General features: G+C 56.8%; 2 protein-coding genes across 3 annotated transcripts; both read right to left on the bottom strand.

The window, feature by feature from the left end:
- Positions 1-2,950: 2,950 nt before the first annotated feature.
- TNNT1 (troponin T1, slow skeletal type) lies at positions 2,951-12,307 on the bottom strand. 2 transcript variants are annotated; one of them, XM_059153501.1, is made up of 13 exons: positions 12,261-12,307; positions 12,138-12,151; positions 11,919-11,948; positions 11,657-11,689; positions 10,929-10,950; positions 9,004-9,064; positions 8,599-8,715; positions 8,317-8,394; positions 5,900-6,013; positions 5,371-5,480; positions 3,806-3,896; positions 3,651-3,691; positions 2,951-3,088 (listed from the first exon to the last, which is right to left on the bottom strand). In XM_059153501.1, the coding sequence occupies exons 1-13, from the start codon at positions 12,290-12,292 to the stop codon at positions 3,043-3,045; spliced, it is 789 nt and encodes a 262-aa protein (XP_059009484.1). In that variant the 5' UTR covers positions 12,293-12,307; the 3' UTR covers positions 2,951-3,042. The 2 variants fall into 2 exon arrangements, with proteins under 2 accessions (XP_059009484.1, XP_059009485.1); XM_059153502.1 differs by having other exon boundaries at positions 10,929-10,947; positions 12,261-12,300.
- A 2,901-nt stretch (positions 12,308-15,208) lies between these two features.
- On the bottom strand, positions 15,209-18,492 carry TNNI3 (troponin I3, cardiac type). The gene is made up of 8 exons (XM_059153503.1): positions 18,363-18,492; positions 18,101-18,113; positions 17,868-17,954; positions 17,403-17,444; positions 16,979-17,110; positions 16,504-16,593; positions 15,845-16,021; positions 15,209-15,356 (listed from the first exon to the last, which is right to left on the bottom strand). The coding sequence occupies exons 1-8, from the start codon at positions 18,371-18,373 to the stop codon at positions 15,273-15,275; spliced, it is 636 nt and encodes a 211-aa protein (XP_059009486.1). The 5' UTR covers positions 18,374-18,492; the 3' UTR covers positions 15,209-15,272.

Below are 18,492 nucleotides of genomic sequence, written 5' to 3'. Positions count from 1 at the left end.
ACCAAGACCTGGGCGTGGGTCTCGGACTAATTGCCTGCCCACGACTAGTGTTTCCATCCTCAAAAATAGAACCCTGGTTTTATCTGAAGTGGCAGAGCCCCAGCTAGCTAAAGAGTGAGCCAGAGACCTAGTCGTCTTTGCAATGAGGGGTGGCCTATCCAATGGGAATGAACACTGCTGGGTGGGGTTTCCACCACCCAGGTGGAAAGGCTCTTTAAAGGGGTCCAAGCCCCAGAATCAAGCTGCCAAAGCATGAGGAGCCATTCACAGGATGCAGAGGAAGATAAACAAAATTCTGGGAGCGTGAGATTAGGCTGAAATATATGAAAGAAAACCCTAGATGTCCCTCCTTAGAAAGAAGCATACAACCACATGGAGAGAGGTCCCAGCCATCCCAAACAGGGCTGCCCTAAACCAACCAGTTCCACTGAGCAGCCAGAAGACTGCGGCTGCACCAGCAAGCTGGGGCCAGATTGGCCGCGCCCAGAAGAACCACCCCGCTGAGCCCAGCACCAGCTGCCAACCGACCCACAAACTCATACGCTAAATAAAACTATTGCCGAAACCCAGTCAGATGTGAGGCCGCTGCTTCTACAGCCCAAACCAACGGATACAGCCAGTCAGCTGTTCAGCTTCCAAGAACCCCCCAAGTCTGCTGATTGCAAGCCACTTGGAGAGTGGCCAGATGCAGTGGACGGAGAAACAGTGTTTCCACTAATGGGCCCAGGGACAGACCTGCTTATCCCGCATGATTCGTTTTCCCCTTCTACCGCTGATTTCAGGCTGGGCTTCAAAGCCACTAGAACAAACAACTAGAGGTTGCGACATAATGAACTTCTGCCTGGGGATGCGGGGGAAGCAGAGGTGGGAGCCTGTCTCCTCCTTCCGCTTTGCCCCTTCCTGCTATCTGGAACCAGAGCTGGGGGAGCAATCTTAGTATCCTGGTCAACTCAGGAGGTGAGAACAAATGTGCTTAAGCCACAACGGTTCACTTCTCACAGTTCTGGAGGCTGGAGGCCTGAGGTGAGGGGCGCCTGTGTGGTTGGGTTCGGGAGACAGCCCTCCTCCCGGCTTGTGGAGGTCCCCTCCCTGTGGTGTCCTCAGCTGGCGGAGAGAGTGCTCGGGACACTAATCCCATCCTGGGTCCTCATCTAAGCTCACGTACCTCTCAGAGACCCCACCACCACACCCTGTCACACTGGGGGTAGGACTTTGACGTATGGGGACACAAAGCTTTAGCACTGCACCTTACGTCAGGGACAGATGACACAGCCTCAGGATAAAGGAGCCGGGCCAGGACGGCTCCACAAGACAAGAGCCTCCGCTTCAACTATGTGGGAGGGGTTGGCGACCTTCTCTAAGCCACTGATAGTTGTGATTCTGGGCCCAGGAGCCAGACCTACATGCTCAGGTAGGTCCTTGCCTCCTGAAGGTCCCAAAGGCAGAGCGGCAAGTGGTGGGCATTGCTTTGTCACGAAGAGTGTTGCCTTGTCCCGTGAACAACTTGACATGGTGTTTGATGTGTGCTGGTCTTGCATTTTAAAATTCAGATATAATTTACACCGAAAAAGAAAAATAAAATAAAGCCTCTTTAAAGTGTACAGTTCACGGAGCACCTGGCAGGCTCTGTCGGAAGAGTGCAAGACTCTTGAACTCAGGATTGTGAGTTTGAGCCCCAGGATGGGCATGGAGATCACTTAAAAAATACAATTTAGGGGCACCTGGGTGGCTCAGTGGGTTGAGCTACTGCCTTCGGCTCAGGTCATGATCTCAGGGTCCTGGGATCGAGCCCCATGTTGGGCACTCTGGTCAGCAGGGAGCCTGCTCCCCCTTCTCCCTCTGCCTGCCTCTCTGCCTACTTGTGATCTCTGTCTGCCAAATAAATAAATAAAATCTTTTTATAAAAATACAATTAAAGGGGCGCCTGGGTGGCTCAGTGGGTTGGGCCGCTGCCTTCGGCTCAGGTCATGATCTCAGGGTCCTGGGATCGAGTCCCGCATCGGGCTCTCTGCTCGGCAGGGAGCCTGCTTCCTCCTCTCCCTCTCTCTGCCTGCCTCTCTGCCTACTTGTGATCTCTCTCTGTCAAATAAATAAATAAAATCTTTAAAAAAAAAAAAAAAAAAATACAATTAAAAAAAAAAAAGTGTACAGGGGAGCACCTGGGTGGCTCAGTCAGTTAAGCATTTGCCTTCAGCTCTGGCCATGATCTCAGGTCCTGGGATCGAGCCTCCCATCCAGCTCCCTACTCAGGGGGAAGACTGCTTCTCCCTCTGACCCTCCCCCCACCATGCTCTCTTTCTCAAATAAATAATACCTTTAAAAAAAACAACAGAGTGTTGAGTGGCCTTGTATACTCCCAAGGTTGGGTGTGTCACCATCATTACCAGTTTCAAGCATTTTCAGCCCCCCATGTGCCCTCCCCCAGCCGCTGGGAGCCGCCAGTCTCCTTCCTGCCTCCATGGCTTTGCCCCTCAGGACAATTCACATGCGGGAAATCACACAGGCTGTGGCCCTCTGATTCTGGCCCCTATCATCGAGCACCGTGATTGTTTTGAGAGTTGTGGACACGGTGATGTGTGTCAAGACCTTGCCCCTTTTTCTCCCCGCGTGGTAGCGCCTGCTACCCACCCCCCAGCTGGTGGATGTTGGGGCCGTTTCCACCTCTGGGCTGCTGTGAGGAATGCTACTGCCCATGTCGGTGCCCACTGCGCATGTGGCCAGACACATGTTTTCCCTTGCAGCGGGCAAACACCCGGGAGGGGAGTTACCAGGCACTTAGCTTTCTGAGGAACTGCCAGACTGGTTTCCAAAGGGGCCATACGTACCCTGTGGCATTCCCTGCAGCGCAGGGTTCAAGGTCACCTACCACCACAGGGACTGTGCAGGTTCTCCAGGCTCGAGGTCAGAGTGACCACTGATTCCGGTGGGAATGACAGCCAGAGAACTGGGCAGGTGTCTGCGAGGTGCATTTATTTCAACCACAGATGGGACCCACGCTCCAACGGCGGCTCTGAGACTTGCTGGGCGCATAGCCCCAGGCCCTCACTTCCAGCGGCCTCCAACGCGGCCCTTCCCTGCACCCTTCCGGCTGTAGGAGAAGAGGGAGAGGATGGCAGGAAGGAGGGGCTCCCCCAACCTCTGAGAGGGGTCCTGCCCTCAACTCAGAAGTCTGCCCCCCAGTTCCCACTCTCCCTGCCTCCCGGAGGAAGGGGCAGGGCAAATGCACTCTCTGTTCAGTGACAGGGATGGGGTGGCTGATGGGGTGTGGGGGACTCCCACGCACCTGCGGGAGCTGACATTGGGGGGTGAACTCAGGATGTTCCCACGGGTGCTGAGCGATATTGAGGAGGAGGGGCTGGGGGGAAGGGAGGGATGGGAGATGGGAGTGGGCAGCACTGAAGAGGGGCCAAGGCTGGGGTGAAAGAGACAGAAAGTGGGAGACAGGAGAGATGAACAGTGAGCAGGAGAGGGGAGCAGAGTAGGAAGAGCAAGAAACAGAAGCTACGGGGCGCGGGGTCTCAGCCTTTGACACTTGGGGCAGGGGCTGTCCTCGGTGCTGCAGGGGGCTGAGGGCCCAAGGGACCAGGTGCACAGAGGGGTGGGGGCCCAGAGAAGGAGAGACACACCCCAGTCTGGGGAGGCACACTTACAACTTCTGAGCATGGCTGATGCGGTTGTACAGAACGTTGATCTGTGCAGGAGAGAGGGAAATGCTGGGAGGACTGTGTGGGGACGCACCCACCAGCCCCTGCCCTTCATCCACCCCCACGCTGCACCGCCTTCCTCCCTGTGAGATGGGTCTCACCTCGTACTTCTGCTGCTTCAGCTTCTCCATCAGGTCAAACTTCTCAGATTCCAGCTGGTGGATCCAGTCCGACAGTTCCTGGGCCTTCTCCCTGGTGGGCCAGAAGGGCTGTCAGAGAGGGGCTGGCCCATACCCCCGGCCCAGACAGAACCACCCAAGGCCACCCAGAGAGACTCAGTGGGCGTCACTACTGCCATTTTGTTAATATCCAAGGCCGAAACATTCTAGGTGAGTGGAAGGAAAGGGTTCTTAAGACCCTGCCCGCCGCCTCCACATCCAAAATTCCTGCTTCCCCAAGGGAGAACGATGTCACGGCTAAGGACCCAGGCTTTGGAGTCAGGAAGCCTGGCTTCAAATCCCAGCTTTGCCATTCTCTGACTTGTGACCTTCGCCAAGTAACCTCCTCTAGGATCCTGCTTCCCTCTCCCAAGCTGGTCCTGGAGCCATGCAAACACCTTGAGAGCCAACCCTAACCCTGAACGTCTTTTCCAGTGCTCAGACCCCTCACACTGATAATTTTAAATCTGCATGGTGGGAGCAGTTACGTCACAGAAACGGGCAAGTGTTACCGTCAGGACTTTTTGCCCCTGGAGAGCTGGCTGGTGAACATGCAGCACTGTAACACCAGCGGCAAGGACGGGCTGCTGCCCGAGGCCTCCCAGGGTTCAAATCCCAGCTCTTCCACTTGCAGCTGTGCCACCCTGGAGAGGCTATTTAACCTCTCTGTGCCTCGGGTCCCTCATCTTTAACAGGAGGATAATCATAGTATCTACATCACAGGGTTGACTGTGAGGGCATGACTGTGGCAGCCACCACCATCAACATCACCACCATCACTACCATCATCACCATCACCACCATCACCACCATCACCACCATCACCACCATCACCACCATCACCATCATCATCATCATCAGAGAAATTACATAACGTGCTCAGAGAAATTACATAACGTGCCTATGATCCCACAGTGTGTAAGAGGCTGAGCTCCAGCCCCCCTCGCTGTGCTGCCTCTGGGGAGGTGGGGGTTTTGGACTTCGTAAGTCATGCCCAGACCAGAGAACATCAAGCTACCACTAAGGGCCCAGAAGGAACAGCCCTCTGCAGCCTTCCCTCTGGTGGCTTATCACAAGACGTGGGCTGTTCTGTGAATGGGAGGTAAAGAGGTAGATAGAGACCCACAGGGCAGAGACTTGGCTGGAAATTTCTCACCAGCATGTCTGGCTTTAATTCACGTAAAGATGGGGCCTTTCTGAGTTTCCAGGGCACATCAATAGGTCAACATAATCTCTTAACTTTTAGTGAGCCATCTTGTCTGGCTTCCCACCATATCCCCTCCCAGACCCTACAGCTCATGATACCCACAAAAAGTAGGTCCTATATCAATGACGTCTCCCAGGGAAGAAAACAGGGCACCCGCCCAGAGAGAGAGACGCACTAGCCAAAGTCACACAGCGCCAGGGCTCAGATCTGGGACCCACCCTCCCAGAGCTATGTAGGGGTCCCCTTATCTCGCCGTCTTCCAACCAGCCCCCTCCCACCCTGAGCCCTCCATCCCACCTACCGGAGCTGCTCTTCTCCCATGTGGTCGATGTTCAGAGGCTTTTTACGCTCAGAAAGGATGCGCAGTTTCATCTCCCGTCCTGTCTGGCGCTTACCGCGCTTCTGTTCTGCCTGAGGGTATGGAAGGGGACACACTGAACTGTGAGATAGATCAGACCCCAGGGCTGGGCTCCTCACCACCATGTCACTACATGCAGGAGTCCAGACCCCCCCTCCCAGCCCCTCCTCCCTCAGACTCAGGAGTCCAGACCCCCAGCCCCTCCTCCCTCAGACCCAGGAGTCTAGACCCCCAGCCCCTGCTCCGTCAGACCTGGGAGTCCAGGCTCCCAACTCCTTCTCCCTCAGACCCAGGAGTTCAGACCCCCAGCCCCTCCTCCCTCAGACCCAGGAGTTCAGACCCCAGCCCCTATTCTCTCAGACCCAGGAGTTGGGGCTCCCAACCCCCACCTCCATCAGGAACCAAGAATCTAGGCCCTTAGTTGCCTCCTCCCTGGGAACACAGACCTTAGGTCCCAGCAGGCTGAACTCACCTTGACAAGGTAACCCCCAAAATGGGCTCCCATGTTAGACAGAACCTTCTTCTTTTTGGCGTCATCCTCCGCTCGCTTCTTGGCCTCTTCCTCCTCCTTCCGCATCTTCTCCTCCTGAGGGAAGAAAGGAGTTAACCCAGAAGGCTGGCCCAGCCCCTGTGGGGAAGGGGTCTGAGTGACACAGGGATCCATCGACCCAATGCACGAGACAAAGTCAATGCCAGAACAGGTTAAATGCAGACATACTGCCCCGGGTCCATCCAGGCCTGACTGTGACCACCCACAAGTCCCTTCTCCTCTCTGAGCCTTAATATCCCCCAAGCAAAACTTTTACAGTGGGTCAGGGATATTCCTGCTTCTTTCTGCATTCTTCCATTCTGAATGGCCTGTGCCGAGCTTGCTATGTGCCTCAGTGCAGATAGTCCCCCTCTCTGGGCCTTTGTCTCCTTTATTCTCACGAGACAAGAATGATGTCTCAGAGGATGCAAGAGGGTGACTGGGGATGGGGATGGGGGACTCAGCACACTAAAGGGGCCATGGCCTTGAGCCTGAGGATGGGGCTCTAGAATGTCAAATGAAGGCAGCCCCATGTTCCAGAAAGAGTGGCTTGTCCAGCCCAGCTCCTCCCCACACTGAAAGCGCTGGTGAGGCGGGCACAATGGCTTCTGGCACGTCCAGCACACTCCATCTGAATTTCTTTCCTATCGCTTTGCTGTAATGTGCAAATTTAATAGCTTAAAACAGCATGAGTTTGGGATGCACGGAGTTTGGGGGGCTCAGTCGGTTGAGCATCTGCCTTCAGCTCGGGTCCTGATCCCAGGGTGCTGGGATTAAGCCCCAGGTCCTGCTCTCTGCTCAGTGGGGAGTCTGCTTCCCCCTCTGCCTGCCGCTTCCTCTGCTTGTGCTCTCTGTCAAATAAATAAATAAAAATCTTTTTTTTTTTTTTTTTAAAGATTTTATTTATTTATTTGACAGAGGGAGATCACAAGTAGGCAGAGAGGCAGGCAGAGAGAGAGAGGAGGAAGCAGGCTCCCCGCTGAGCAGAGAGCCCGATGCGGGACTCGATCCCAGGACCCTGAGATCATGACCTGAGCCGAAGGCAGCGGCTTAACCCACTGAGCCACCCAGGCGCCCAATAAATAAAAATCTTAAAAAAAAAAAATAGCCCAAGTGGGGCGCCTGGGTGGCTCAGTGGGTTAAAGCCTCTGTCTTCAACTCAGGTTGTAATCCCAGGGTCCTGGGATCAAGTCCCACATCAGGCTCTCTGCTCAATAAGGAGCCTGCTTCCTCCTCTCTCCCTGCCTGCATCTCTGCCTACTTGTGATCTCTGTCTGTCAAATAAGTAAATAAAATCTTAAATTAAAAAAAAAAAAAAAAGCACAAGTTTATCGCCTTACAGCTCTGCAGGTCAGAAGTCTGAAACGAGTCTTCTGGGCTGTAATCAAGAAGTAAACAGTGTGGAGGGTCTAGGGGAAAAGTCACTCTCTTGCCCCATACTTCTCACCTGCATTCTTTGGGTCCTGGCCCCTTCCTCCGTCTTCTAAGCTAGTAGAGCAGCATCTTCAAACATCCCTGACTCCAACTCTACAGCCTCCCTCTTCCAATGACCATTGTGGTAACACGAGGCCCATCTGGATAATCCAGAATTATCTCCCACCTTAACTTAATCCCACCTGCAAAGTCTCTTTTGCCATGCAGGGTACCATATGCATAGACTTTGGGAATTAGGATGAGAACATCTTTGGGAGACCAGTAGGATGTTTACCATGTCACCCTACTCTTAATCTTTTAAAGTTATTCAAGTGGCAGATCATGTTTCCAAAGCCCACACCAATGGGAGTATTTTCACCAACCTCCTACAACTAGCCAGCAATTTGCTCCAAGATGGACAGGTGACCAATCTGAACTTATCCCAGAATCAAGGAGAAGACAGATAAAAGAGGAATGAAAGCCAGATTTGCTGGTAGTCACTTGCCTCCCCTGAGAACGGGGTGTCCAGTTGGGTGACCTACCATCTGGTTCACCTGGGACTGATGGGATACAGGATTTTCAGGGCTCAGACCAGGAACATCCCAGGCAAACCCATGACGACCTCATCACCCCCAGTGTCCATAGAAAGATGGGACCAGGGATAGGAAGAGAAAAGATGGGTCTTTGTGATCTTATTTGAGTTCCTTGATCCAGCCATACCTGAAACCAATAACATTCTACTTTTTCTTAGTTATATGAGTCAATAAAATTCTCTTTCTGCTGAACTCAGTTTGGGTTAGGGTTTCTGTCCCTTCCAAAGAAAGATCCTTGAATAACACAGTGCAAGTCCTGCCTTCCTCAGGACTGCAGAAAAGATCATGAACGGGAAATAGAGCATTCGGCTTAAGAAGAAGCATTTGGTCTCACAGGACAGGAGAGGCACCCACCGCCAGCTTGGCCTGACGCTCACGCTCCTTCTCGGTTCGGAAGCGTTGTTGTTCAGCTCTCTCAGCCCGGCGCCGCTCCTGGGGGAAGGGAGAGGAATGAGGGGGTGCAGGGTTGCCCCATCCCCAAGGAGGTCAAGAGCAGAGATGAGCTAGTTTGAGTATGGCCACCGACTTGGACAGCCTCGGGGCTGCACTGGACGGGAAGCACTCCCAGCCACAGGATGGCACAGCACAGGCACCAGGTGGGGAGGATGCTGCGGAACTCCGCCTCCCTCCACTCACAATGCGCTCTTTCAGCGCAATGAGCTCCTCTTCCTCTTTCTTCCGCTGTTCAAAATGCACATCGATGAGCGTCTGCAGCTCCAGCAGATCTTTCTCCATGCGCTTCCGGTGGATGTCCTGCAGGACGTAGGGGTGGGGGTAGGGGGGTGCATCACTTCCAGGCAGTGAGGGGGACCGGGCACCCACCTGTGTGCCCTCTGAGGCGCATCGAGGCAGGGCCCTTCCTGCAACGGACGTGGGCCTGGGCCGTTTAGGGGACCAGGGGCTGCTGTTGGTGATGTTCCCAGCAGGGGCACTAGGGGACACCTTGGGTCCATTTAGGAGGCTCTGAAAGGAGGGAAAAGCCAGAGGCACCACTTCCTAATTTGCACAAAGGCACCTGGGGACTGGAGGTCCCTTACTTACATCGAAGTCCACACGTTCCCCTTCTGGGATCTTCGGGGGGATCAGTGGTGGGACCATAGGCCTGGCGGGTGGGAAGGGGGAAAGACTGAGCAGCCTGAGCTCCCTGACCGAGCTCCCCGCCGGCTGTCCTGACCAGTGTGGCAGCCACGGCCCAGCGTGGTTTGGGGCACCTGACAGGGGGCTGGTCCGAATCGACATTCCCTGGGCTGTCTGAGAAACACACTGGATTTTGAATACTTGGTTCAAACAGAAGAATGGAATATATTTCACTAATAATGTCTCCTATCATCTACCTGTTGAAATGATTAAATTTCCGATTTAATGGGTTGAATAAAAAATTCGGCAAAGACTAATTTTACCTGTTTTCCTGTTCTGTTTTACTTTTTAAAATGCGACTTGTAAAAATACATATATTTACACACGTGGCTTGCATTAAATTCATAAATCGTATTGGGTGCTTCTGTGGTTTTTAAGACAGCACCTTCAGACGATTTGCTTCCTACTCCACTGGCTGTCCCACTTCTGTCTCCTCATCCCCAGAGAGCCCTTTAAAGGGTTTCACCCTTTTATTTATTCACAGGAATCTCTCTCTGTCTCCAGCCCAGGCTCTCTCTGAGATCCCAGACTCAGGTTAACCAGCGTCTCCTGAACATCTCCGCATTCTCACATACCATGCCTCCAAAGAGCTCATCAACCTCCCCAAGATGGAGGGGGGGGGGGGTGGGGAGAGTGCACCGCCCCTCCGGTTCTCAGCCGAGACCCTGGGCAGGTGATGCCCACCTCCTCCCTCCCCTTGCCCCAATGACAAGTCCTGGCCTCTTTGCCTAGGCATCTCCCCAGTCTGTTTCCCCTTTCCACCCCACGCCCCCTGCCCAGCTCAGGCCTCAGTCACTCTCCTGTGAACCTTCATGCCAGCCTCCTCCTGGCCTCCCAGCCTCTGGCTGTCCACCTTCAGCTCATCTCCCTTCCTGACTTTAGCTCAGAGCTCACCATTAAGACAAAGCCCAAGCAACCCAGCATTCACAGCCCTTCTCACCTGATCACAGTCAACTCCTCCAGCAACATCTCTCCTCCCTCACAGACACACACATTTCATGGTTCCCTGGCTATGGCATGTGCCTTTGCACCCCTGGACCTTTGCATATCCTGTTCCCTCTACCTGCAATGCCCTTCCCCTGGTATACTGCATCCCCTGAGGCCTTCCCTTCTCCAACAAGCTTTCCCTGATCCCCCTTGCTCTCTCTCTCAGATCTGACCCAAAGTCATCTTTGCTCAAAACCCCGCATGACCCCATCCCTTCTTACACTCTACACTCTGGCCACAGTGGAATTGGCACCACTGCCCATAGCAGCCCACAGAAGTCTGCTTCTAGGTTCTTTCCTCATGCTCAGCTTGCTGCCTCCCTGCATCTCCAAGCTTTGGCCTCAGTCTCTCTTCCTCCAGGACCCTCTGCCTCCACGAGCTCTCATGGCCTCCACAGATCTGCCTAGTTTAGGAACTTCGTCATCAGAATGACCTGTGTCTGTATCTGTTTCCCCCAAAAAGTGGCCTAGATCCAGCCACTGCCCCAGGCATGTACCCGTCAGCTTTCTCCTCTACAATATCCCTCCCACCTTCTTCAGCTAGTGATTCAGGAATCTCCTCCCCTGGGAAGCCTTCCATGACTGCCGAGGGCAAATATAGGGCCCTGGTGTGTGCTACCATAACTGGATCCCAGTCTGTTTCACCAACAGAGCCGATGGGATCTGACTTGCCAGATGCCATGGAACATTCTCTGAACCATTCATTGAAAGAAGAAATCACTGTCCTTTCCTGTTCCAAGTGCCCCACTCTCCTTTTCTGCCTTTTTCATGCCCTGTCTCTGGGAGTGGGGGACATATTTAGGAGGATGGGATTGGGACCCTCCCAGCCCTATAGTATCTCACCTTGGTTTGGGGCGCTCTTCTTCTAGTGGGGAGATACAAAGACATGATTAGCAAGAGTTCATGGGGGTGGGGCTGACACACCCAGAGAAGGGAGCCCCTCCTCCAAGCCACAGCCCCCAGGAGCAGGTCTGGGGGAGACGCATGAGTCGGGGTAGAATAGGGGAGAAGGGAAATCAGGGTGGTCATAAAGAGGGAAGAGGGTCACACGCTTCAGATATACATTCAGAACTGGTGTGGGGATTCCCCTTCCTACTTCTCTGGGAACCCAGGAGTCCAAACCCCCCAGGCCTTCCTCCTTCTACATACCCAGAGTTCCTGCTCTTCTCCATTTACACCTAGCCCTGCAGAGTGTCGCCACCCCCAACCCCTCTGGGGACACAGGAACCCAGACTCTCAGGGAGAGCCCCTTCTGCATCTTGGGCCCCAACCTTTGAATGTATATGGGGGTAAAACATGACAGGGTCGGGAATGCCTGTCTGCAAACATCCAACCCTTCCACAAGTATTCCTCCAGTCTGGGGGAGAAGGCTTGGGTGTCGGTCCCTTTAAGAAGGAAGGGAAAGGGTTAAAGCCTTAGCGAGGCTATTTCCCTTCGTGGACACCAGAGGGCGAGCGAGCTCTCCGGGGCTTAAAGGACCGGCCCTGGGCGGGTTACGGGGGCGCAGGGGGTCCTCGCAGGGGTCAGGGCCCGAGGAAATCCGTCTCGGGAAGCGAAGCAGCCGCGGTCACCTCGCTCTACCACCGGCTCCGGCTCCTCGGCGGCTAGGGAGGAGGAGGCAGGGGGAGAAGCGAGGATGGGGAAGCGAGGGGGAGCGGCCACGCAGGGGTGTGGGGGGCAGAGAGGAAAGAGAGGGGAGAGGCTGTTAAAGGACCTGAAGCCCGGGCGGTAGCGAGCCCAGTGCCCGCTGGCCCCGCCCCGACCAGCGCCCCCCCCCCACCCGGCCCCTCGGGGCTGCTGGGGCTGCAGACCTGCGGGGGGGCCAGGCCTCACCTTCCTCCTCCTCCTCCGCAGCCTCCACTTCTGGAAAGGGGGCGGGGGCAGAGAAGGCGGATCAGGAGCCCCGCGGGGCCGCAGGCCGTGCGGAGAGGGCACGCAAGGGGCGCCGCCACGCCGGGGGGTGGGCGCTGGGGGCAGCGGGCGACCCCGGTGTCCTCTCGCCCCCCGCGTGCGTGTCCCCAGGCCACCGAGGCCCGCCCACTCCCCACTCACCTTCGGGCTGCTCCCTGAGGGCAGGGGTGGGGAAGAAAGGGCGAGAGGCAGGGTTACACGTGTTGGAGGTGGGAGAGTGTCCCACGTCTCCACGCCCCCAGCCCTCCCGCCTGCGCCACTCACTCCTCATATTCCTGCTCCTCGGTGTCCGACATCCTGTGACCTGAGGACCAGAGAACACGCGAGTGAGGTGGGGTCGCAGTGGAGGAGGGGCGGGGGCTGGGCCCCCGGATCTGAGGGAGGAGGGGCTGGGGCCTAGACTCCTGGGTCTGAGGGAGGAGGGGTTGGGGGTCTGGATTCTTGTCTGAGTGGTGGTGGTGGGAGGGGGTTGTTGCTGGGGACTGGACTCCTGGTCTGAGTGAGCAGGGGTTGGGGGTCTGGACTCCTGGGTCTGAGGGAGGTGGGGCTGGGGGTCTGAGGAAGAAGGGGTTAGGGGCCTAGACTCCTGGGTCTGAGGGAAGAGGTGCCGGGGGCCTGGACACTTGAGTCTGAGGGAGGAGGGGACTGGGGGCCTGGACTCCTGGGTCCGAGGGAGGAGGGGCCTGGGGACTGGACTCCTGGTCTGAGTGAGCAGGGGCTGGGGGCCTGGACTCCTGGGTCTGAGGGAGGAGGGTGCTGGGGGGTCTGAAATGGAGGGCTCTGGGAGGGGGGGGCACTGCCTGAAAGCTGTTGCTTCAGCCCCTCCACCACCACAGCTGTCCTCTTTTGTCTTATGACATGTCCATGGGAACCTGATCTGAGTGGGGATTAGGAGAAGGTATTTGGGAAGGGATGGTGGCCTGAAGACAATAGCTGCCCCACCCCCACCAAAGGCTATTTCAGGGGGGATGTCTTACATGGTGAAACAGAGGACATTTCCTAAGAAGGGATTCAAGGGGGGGAGGCCCCTGGGAGAATTAGTTACACCAACTCCCTCTCACACCCCACCCCACCACCCGCTCGTTATCTTCCCACCTGTCCCCTCCTTGCCGCAGAACCCACAGACTGGGGAGGAGGGTTGTCCACAGACCTCATCCTGAGCCCTACATAGACAGCACACCATCTTTGAGATCCCCCGGGACCCACAGGACCCAGGTTTAAGAGCACCCCAAATCCTGAGATCCACAGATCCTGACACCCCAACTGGTGATCCCCCTGGTTTCTGGGGACAAGCAAGTCCCCATGTCTCCAGAGTCTGAGACCCCAATTCTTGAGACTCCAGACTGGGCTCAGATATCCTCAGCTCTTGATGCCCTAGGTCTCAACACGTTCTGAAGCCTCAATATCCTGAGACCCCAAAACCCAGATGCCCAAGCTCCGAGATGTATTCACGATGCTCCGAAATTTTGACAACTCCAGTCATAAGGCCTCTGACCCAGAGACCTCAGTTCTCAAACCCCCAAAGTCTGAGACTCCCTGTCCTGAATCCCAGACCATCCAAGCCCAGATACTCCCATCTTCTGAGATTCCCTCAGAATCAGATCTCAGACCTGCTAGGTCTGAGGATGCCCCATTCTGGGACACCCCAATCTTGAAACCCCAGACTCTGGAACTCTGAAATCCTAATAACTCTGTCTTCAGTCCCCTAAAAGCCCGAGCTTCCCCAGAATTCCCAAGCCTCCATCTTGTACCCCCTCCAGCCCTATAGCTCATCACACCCCTCATGTCTCCCACCCCTCCTGTTCTCTCCCTCAAGGACAAAGTCCCTGGAGACCCCAAGACCGTTACCTAAGGCTGGGTCTGCAGAGTCCTCAAGCTTTGGGACAGAGCCTTCCTGACGGAGCTGAAGCACCCCTGGGGTTTATAGGAGAGGCTCGGCCCCGCCCCCCCAGGGGAGAGGGAGGGCCAGAGAATTCCTTTCTCCAACCTCGAGTCCCAGCTCAAGGGCTGCCCTGCCCCCAGTCTGGCTTCACATTCAGGATCCCAGACCTCCTGGCTGCTTGGGGACCCCTCCACCCCATCGGCATAACCTTGAACCCAGGCTGGGTCAGGTGACCTCCAACCTCTGGGCTCCCCACCCCTTACAGCAGACTGTGCTCTATGCTTTGAGGTCCCTGGGCTCAGCACACAATAGACCCTTGGAGAATACTTGTTGACAAAAGGGGTACAGGGGCTGCTTTCACTTATATGGCTCTGGTTCTGGTTTCTGTGTCTCTCCGACGCTGTCCTTCTTTCCTTTGTCTCTGTGACTCCCCATCTGTTCGTCTCTGTCTCCCCCCTCCCTGCCCCCACCCCTTTGTCTGCCACCAGGATTCCACCCTGGTGACAACAGGCGCTAAAGTGGGGAAGCAGGTGTGCGCTGGGGGAGGGGAGAGGGTGTGGTGTCAGGCCCGCTCGACCTCACACTCCCCCACCTCCATCTGACACTGATCTGTTTTGGTATTCCTCCCCACCCGTTTCCCTGCCAAGCCATGACCTTGAACTCTAGGGGAGCCGGCCACCCCTCCTGCCTCTCCGTTTCTCTGTCTCTCACAGTCGGCCATCTCTGTGTCTATTTCTGGGGCATTTCTCTGGGGGTTCTCTCTGGGTCGCTTTCAGGCTCTATCTGCGTCTCTCTGCCTCTGTGTCTTTCACTCTCCGGGTCTCCCCGCACATTTCTGTCTCTGCATTTCCTCAGGGGTCTCTGTGAATCTGCCTCACTCTCAGTATCCATCTATAGGTCTCTATCTGTGACCCCATTTCCCTCTCTCCTTGGCTCTGGATCTGTGTCTCTATCTTTCTAGATCTTTCTGGGGCATCCTCCTCCACATCTCTGTCATTTTCCCTCTTTGGGTCCCCATGTCTGTCTCCGTGATCTCTGTGCCCTGTGATGCACAAGTGCCTCTCCAGCGTCCCTTTCTTTGCACATCTTTCTAGGAATCTCTGTCTCCCCCCCCCCCCACCCCAACTCCATGGGTCTCTGGCTCTGTCTGTGTCTCTGGGTGTCTCTTTTTGAGCCTTGGTCCGGGCATCTCTGGACACCCCAAGAATTCCCCGTTCTGCAGCCCAGCTCCGCTCCTGCGGTATGGTGTAGCTCTGGGGGGCCCTCCCCTCCTCCATCTTCTCGTCCGCCTCACACCTCACCCCCCAGGCAGCAGACAGGCAGTCGCTCCTAGCCTGAAGAGCAACTTTATTACTCCGGGACGCCTCCAGGGCTAGCGCAGGGAGCAGGCGGTCTCAGCCTTCGAACTTTTTCTTGCGGCCCTCCATGCCGCTCAGCGCGTCGATGTTCTTCCGCCAGTCTCCCACCTCCCGGTTCTCCTAGGGGAATGCGGTCAAGGGTTAGGGTCTCCCCCTGGTCGACAGTCTCTCAAATATACTCCGGCCACCCTCCAGCCTGCTGGGCCACGGTGTTCCGGATGTCCGCCTAGGGATCTGGTTCTGAACATGTCTCGTCCCCCAGGCAATCCCAACAAATTTGCCCCCAGGAACACCCCATCCTCCTCACACACTGCAGGCCTCCAGGCTCATCTTCCCCTTCTGGCCTCCCCCCATGCACTACTTTTCTCTCATGGACATCCCAACTCCTTGCTACTTCCTTCCTCCCTAACACACTTCCTGCTTTCCTCTTCCAGCTTCTGTCTTCCTCTCGCCCTTCTAGCCCGTCCTAGAGGGGTGCCAGAGGACCTTCTACCAGATTCTTCTCCCCATAACTCTAAGTGCCACTTGCCCTGAGCTGAGGCCCAAGGACTGCTGTCCCAGCACCCTCTCCCCGGAGCAGCCCATTTCCTGGCCCGAGCCACACTCACCTTCTCTGTGTCCTCCTTCTTCACCTGCTTGAGGTGGGCCCGCAGGTCTAAGGTCTCCTTAGCCCTGGTGCCCAGCAGGGCCTGCATCATGGCATCCGCGGAGATTCTCACCCTCCGCAGGGTGGGCCGCTTAAATTTGCCCCGAAGGTCAAAGATCTTCTGGGTCAGATCTGCGATCTGGGGGCAGTGATAAGGGGAGGTGGAAACTGCCCCCCCATCCACCTCCCCCAGCCCCATGCGTCCACTCTACATTTCCCTCCTCTCTCCAAGCCTAAGGAGGCTCAGCTCCCACTGCCTTCGGGGAAAAATCCACCGGCCTCATCAGTAACTGTAAGTCCTCCCCGATCTGCCCCGTTTCCTCTCAGCAAGGCACTGACACATCCCGGTCCAGCTGCAGGCGTCCCATGATTCCCAACCCATGCCTGGGCTCACGCATCAACCCCTGATGCTCTGGCTCCACAGTCTCCCATCTCCTGGCTTCTGTGTGCTGTCCCTTCCGCCTGAACCAGCCTTTCTAGCCACTCTATTCATTCTTCTGCCCCGTCCCTTCCAGACCCACAGAGCTGTCCTGGGTCTCCTGGTGTCTGCAAACGCAGCTGCAGGGGGTAAGACACGAGACCCTACCCTGAAGAGACCAAGACTGCCCGGGACCCCCCAACCTCTGCAATGTTCTTTGTGACTTTCGCCTCCACATCGTATCTCTCTTCATCCACTTTGTCCACGCGGGCGTGGAGTTGTCGGCACAAGTCCTGGTCAAGGAATTGTGGTATATGTGGTGGGGGGCCCCCGACTCCTGAGTCCAAGGGAGGAGGGGTTTGGGGTCTGGAGATTTGGTCCTGGAGGCACAGTTTGAAGCGGACTCTGGGGCAGCTCGAAGAAAGGGTGCTAGGAGCCAGGAGTCCTGAGAATCTGACAGAATTGGAGCTGGAGAAATCAACCTCTGGATTTTGAGACCCTAGGCAGCCACAGGCCACATTTCTAAACTCCTGAGGGTAAGGACTGGGAGGCTGGACCCTAAGGTCCCCAGCAGAAGTGGAGCATAGTGACTCGACCCATGAGCCCCAAGGATGCGAGAGCGGACGTTAGGAACCTCGGATCCCCAGCTGGGCAGGGGTCCCTGATAAGAGTCGGTACCTGCAGCTCCGCGAAGCCCAGCCCGGCCAACTCTAGGGGCTGGCACCGCGTGCTCAGAGCGCGCCCCTTCTCTCCACGCCGTTCCTCCGCCTCCCGCTCCAGCTCTTGCTTCGCAATCTGCAGCATCAGGGTCTGCGGAGGGAAGGCCAGGGACCGCAGCCCACCCGGGACAGCGGATGAGGGCCGCGCCACACGGGGGAAGCCGCCCTGGCCAGGACAGCCCTCTTTCTAGGCCCAGGACAGATCAGCTGTCCCGCAGGGCCACTCCCCTTCAAAGTCGGGTTCATCGTTCCAAGGCTCCGCCCCTGTAGCGGGACTGCCCACCTCGAGCCCCGCTCACTAGCCATCGAAGGCCCCGCCCCTACACCCCCAAACCTCAAGCACCCTGAGGACACCTAGGCGCCCGCTCCAGGCCCACCGGCACCTTCAGCTGCAGCTTCCTCGAGGCGGAGATCTTGGACTTTTTCTGCCGGAGTGGAATGGAGCCAATAATAGTGAGGGTGGGGAACTGAAGACGGAGGGTGGGCAGGGGGCCTCACGGCCACTCCCTCACACCTGGTCCGGCTTTGGACCTGCCTCCAACTCTGGCCAAACCTACGGGAAGCCACGCCCCTCTCCCCACCCACCAATCCTGGGCCCTGATCTGTTAGGCACCGCCCCCTATACCCTAAGCATCGCAGTTCCCGCGGACAACGGGACTCCGCCCATAGGCAGGTCTCACCAATCCGAGCCCTCCCTCTGCAAAGCCCCGCCCTTAAAGAGTGGCATGCTCCTAGGCACCGCCTACGAGCAAAGCCCCGCCCCATCTAAGGCTCTGGTCCCGCCCTTATGCCTAGGTGCCACCACCTCTGCAGACTGGGAACCCCGACCCGCACAACCCCCTCCTCACCTTGGCGTGCGGCTCCGTGGCGTACGCGCGGTAGTTGGCAGAAGACCGGCGTCGGATCGGGGCCGGAGCTGGGGGCGGGCACCCCGCCTGGGATTGGGGGAATGGGGCCGCGTCACCGCCGGGCCCCCGCTTCCCCCCTCCACGCCGTCTCCTGGGATTGCAGCCTCCCGTCCCAGGCCCCACCCTGCTGCGCCCTCCCCTGCCGGTCGCCCCTCGCCTGTGCCCGCTCTCACCGCATCGCCGCTCCTGGAGGGAGAGACCGGGAGAAAGGATTAATGGTGGGCCTGTGTCCCCTCCAGTCTAAGAGACCCCAGAGGAAGGCCTACCAGCTCCTCCGTCCTAAGATCCTAGGAGCCCTGATTCCCAAACTCTTCCCTCCTGCAGATACCAGGGATGCTGTCCCCACCTCCCTTCTCAGACTCTGTGTCCAGCCTTGCAGTCTTACCCCCCACCGCCTAGGGCTTCTGGGAGTCCCAGTTACCAAGCTGCACTTACTCGTCCGCCATGCTGAGACTCGGGCCAGGGGTTGCAGGAGGCACTGACGGGGCAAGGGGCGCTTGGAGGGTCAGTGAGGGCACGCCCCGGGTGACCTTGAAAGCCCCCGGGACTTCGTGCTTGTCTGGGC

The sequence above is a fragment of the Mustela lutreola genome, chromosome 16, assembly GCF_030435805.1.
Source record: "Mustela lutreola isolate mMusLut2 chromosome 16, mMusLut2.pri, whole genome shotgun sequence".
Taxonomy (NCBI): Eukaryota; Metazoa; Chordata; class Mammalia; order Carnivora; family Mustelidae; genus Mustela; species Mustela lutreola.
The sequence above is the reverse complement of the archived record's forward strand: the minus strand, read 5'-3'. Positions and strand labels throughout refer to the sequence as shown.

Bases quoted from the DNA above. Each gene is read 5' to 3' on its own strand.
- TNNT1 (XM_059153501.1), bottom strand. From the start codon at position 12,292: ATGTCGGACACCGAGGAGCAGGAATATGAGGA. The intron at 10,951-11,656 runs GTGACCGCGGCT...TCTCCCCACTAG, and splicing joins GGAGCCGGTGGTAGAGCGAG to AAGAAGAGCGCCCCAAACCA. The intron at 3,897-5,370 runs GTAGGTGGGATG...CTGGCCCACCAG, and splicing joins ATGGGAGAAGAGCAGCTCCG to GGAGAAGGCCCAGGAACTGT.
- TNNI3 (XM_059153503.1), bottom strand. The intron at 17,445-17,867 runs GTGAGGAGGGGG...CCACTCCGGCAG, and splicing joins CCACGGAGCCGCACGCCAAG to AAAAAGTCCAAGATCTCCGC. The intron at 15,357-15,844 runs GTGAGTGTGGCT...GCATTCCCCTAG, and splicing joins AGAAGGAGGACACAGAGAAG to GAGAACCGGGAGGTGGGAGA.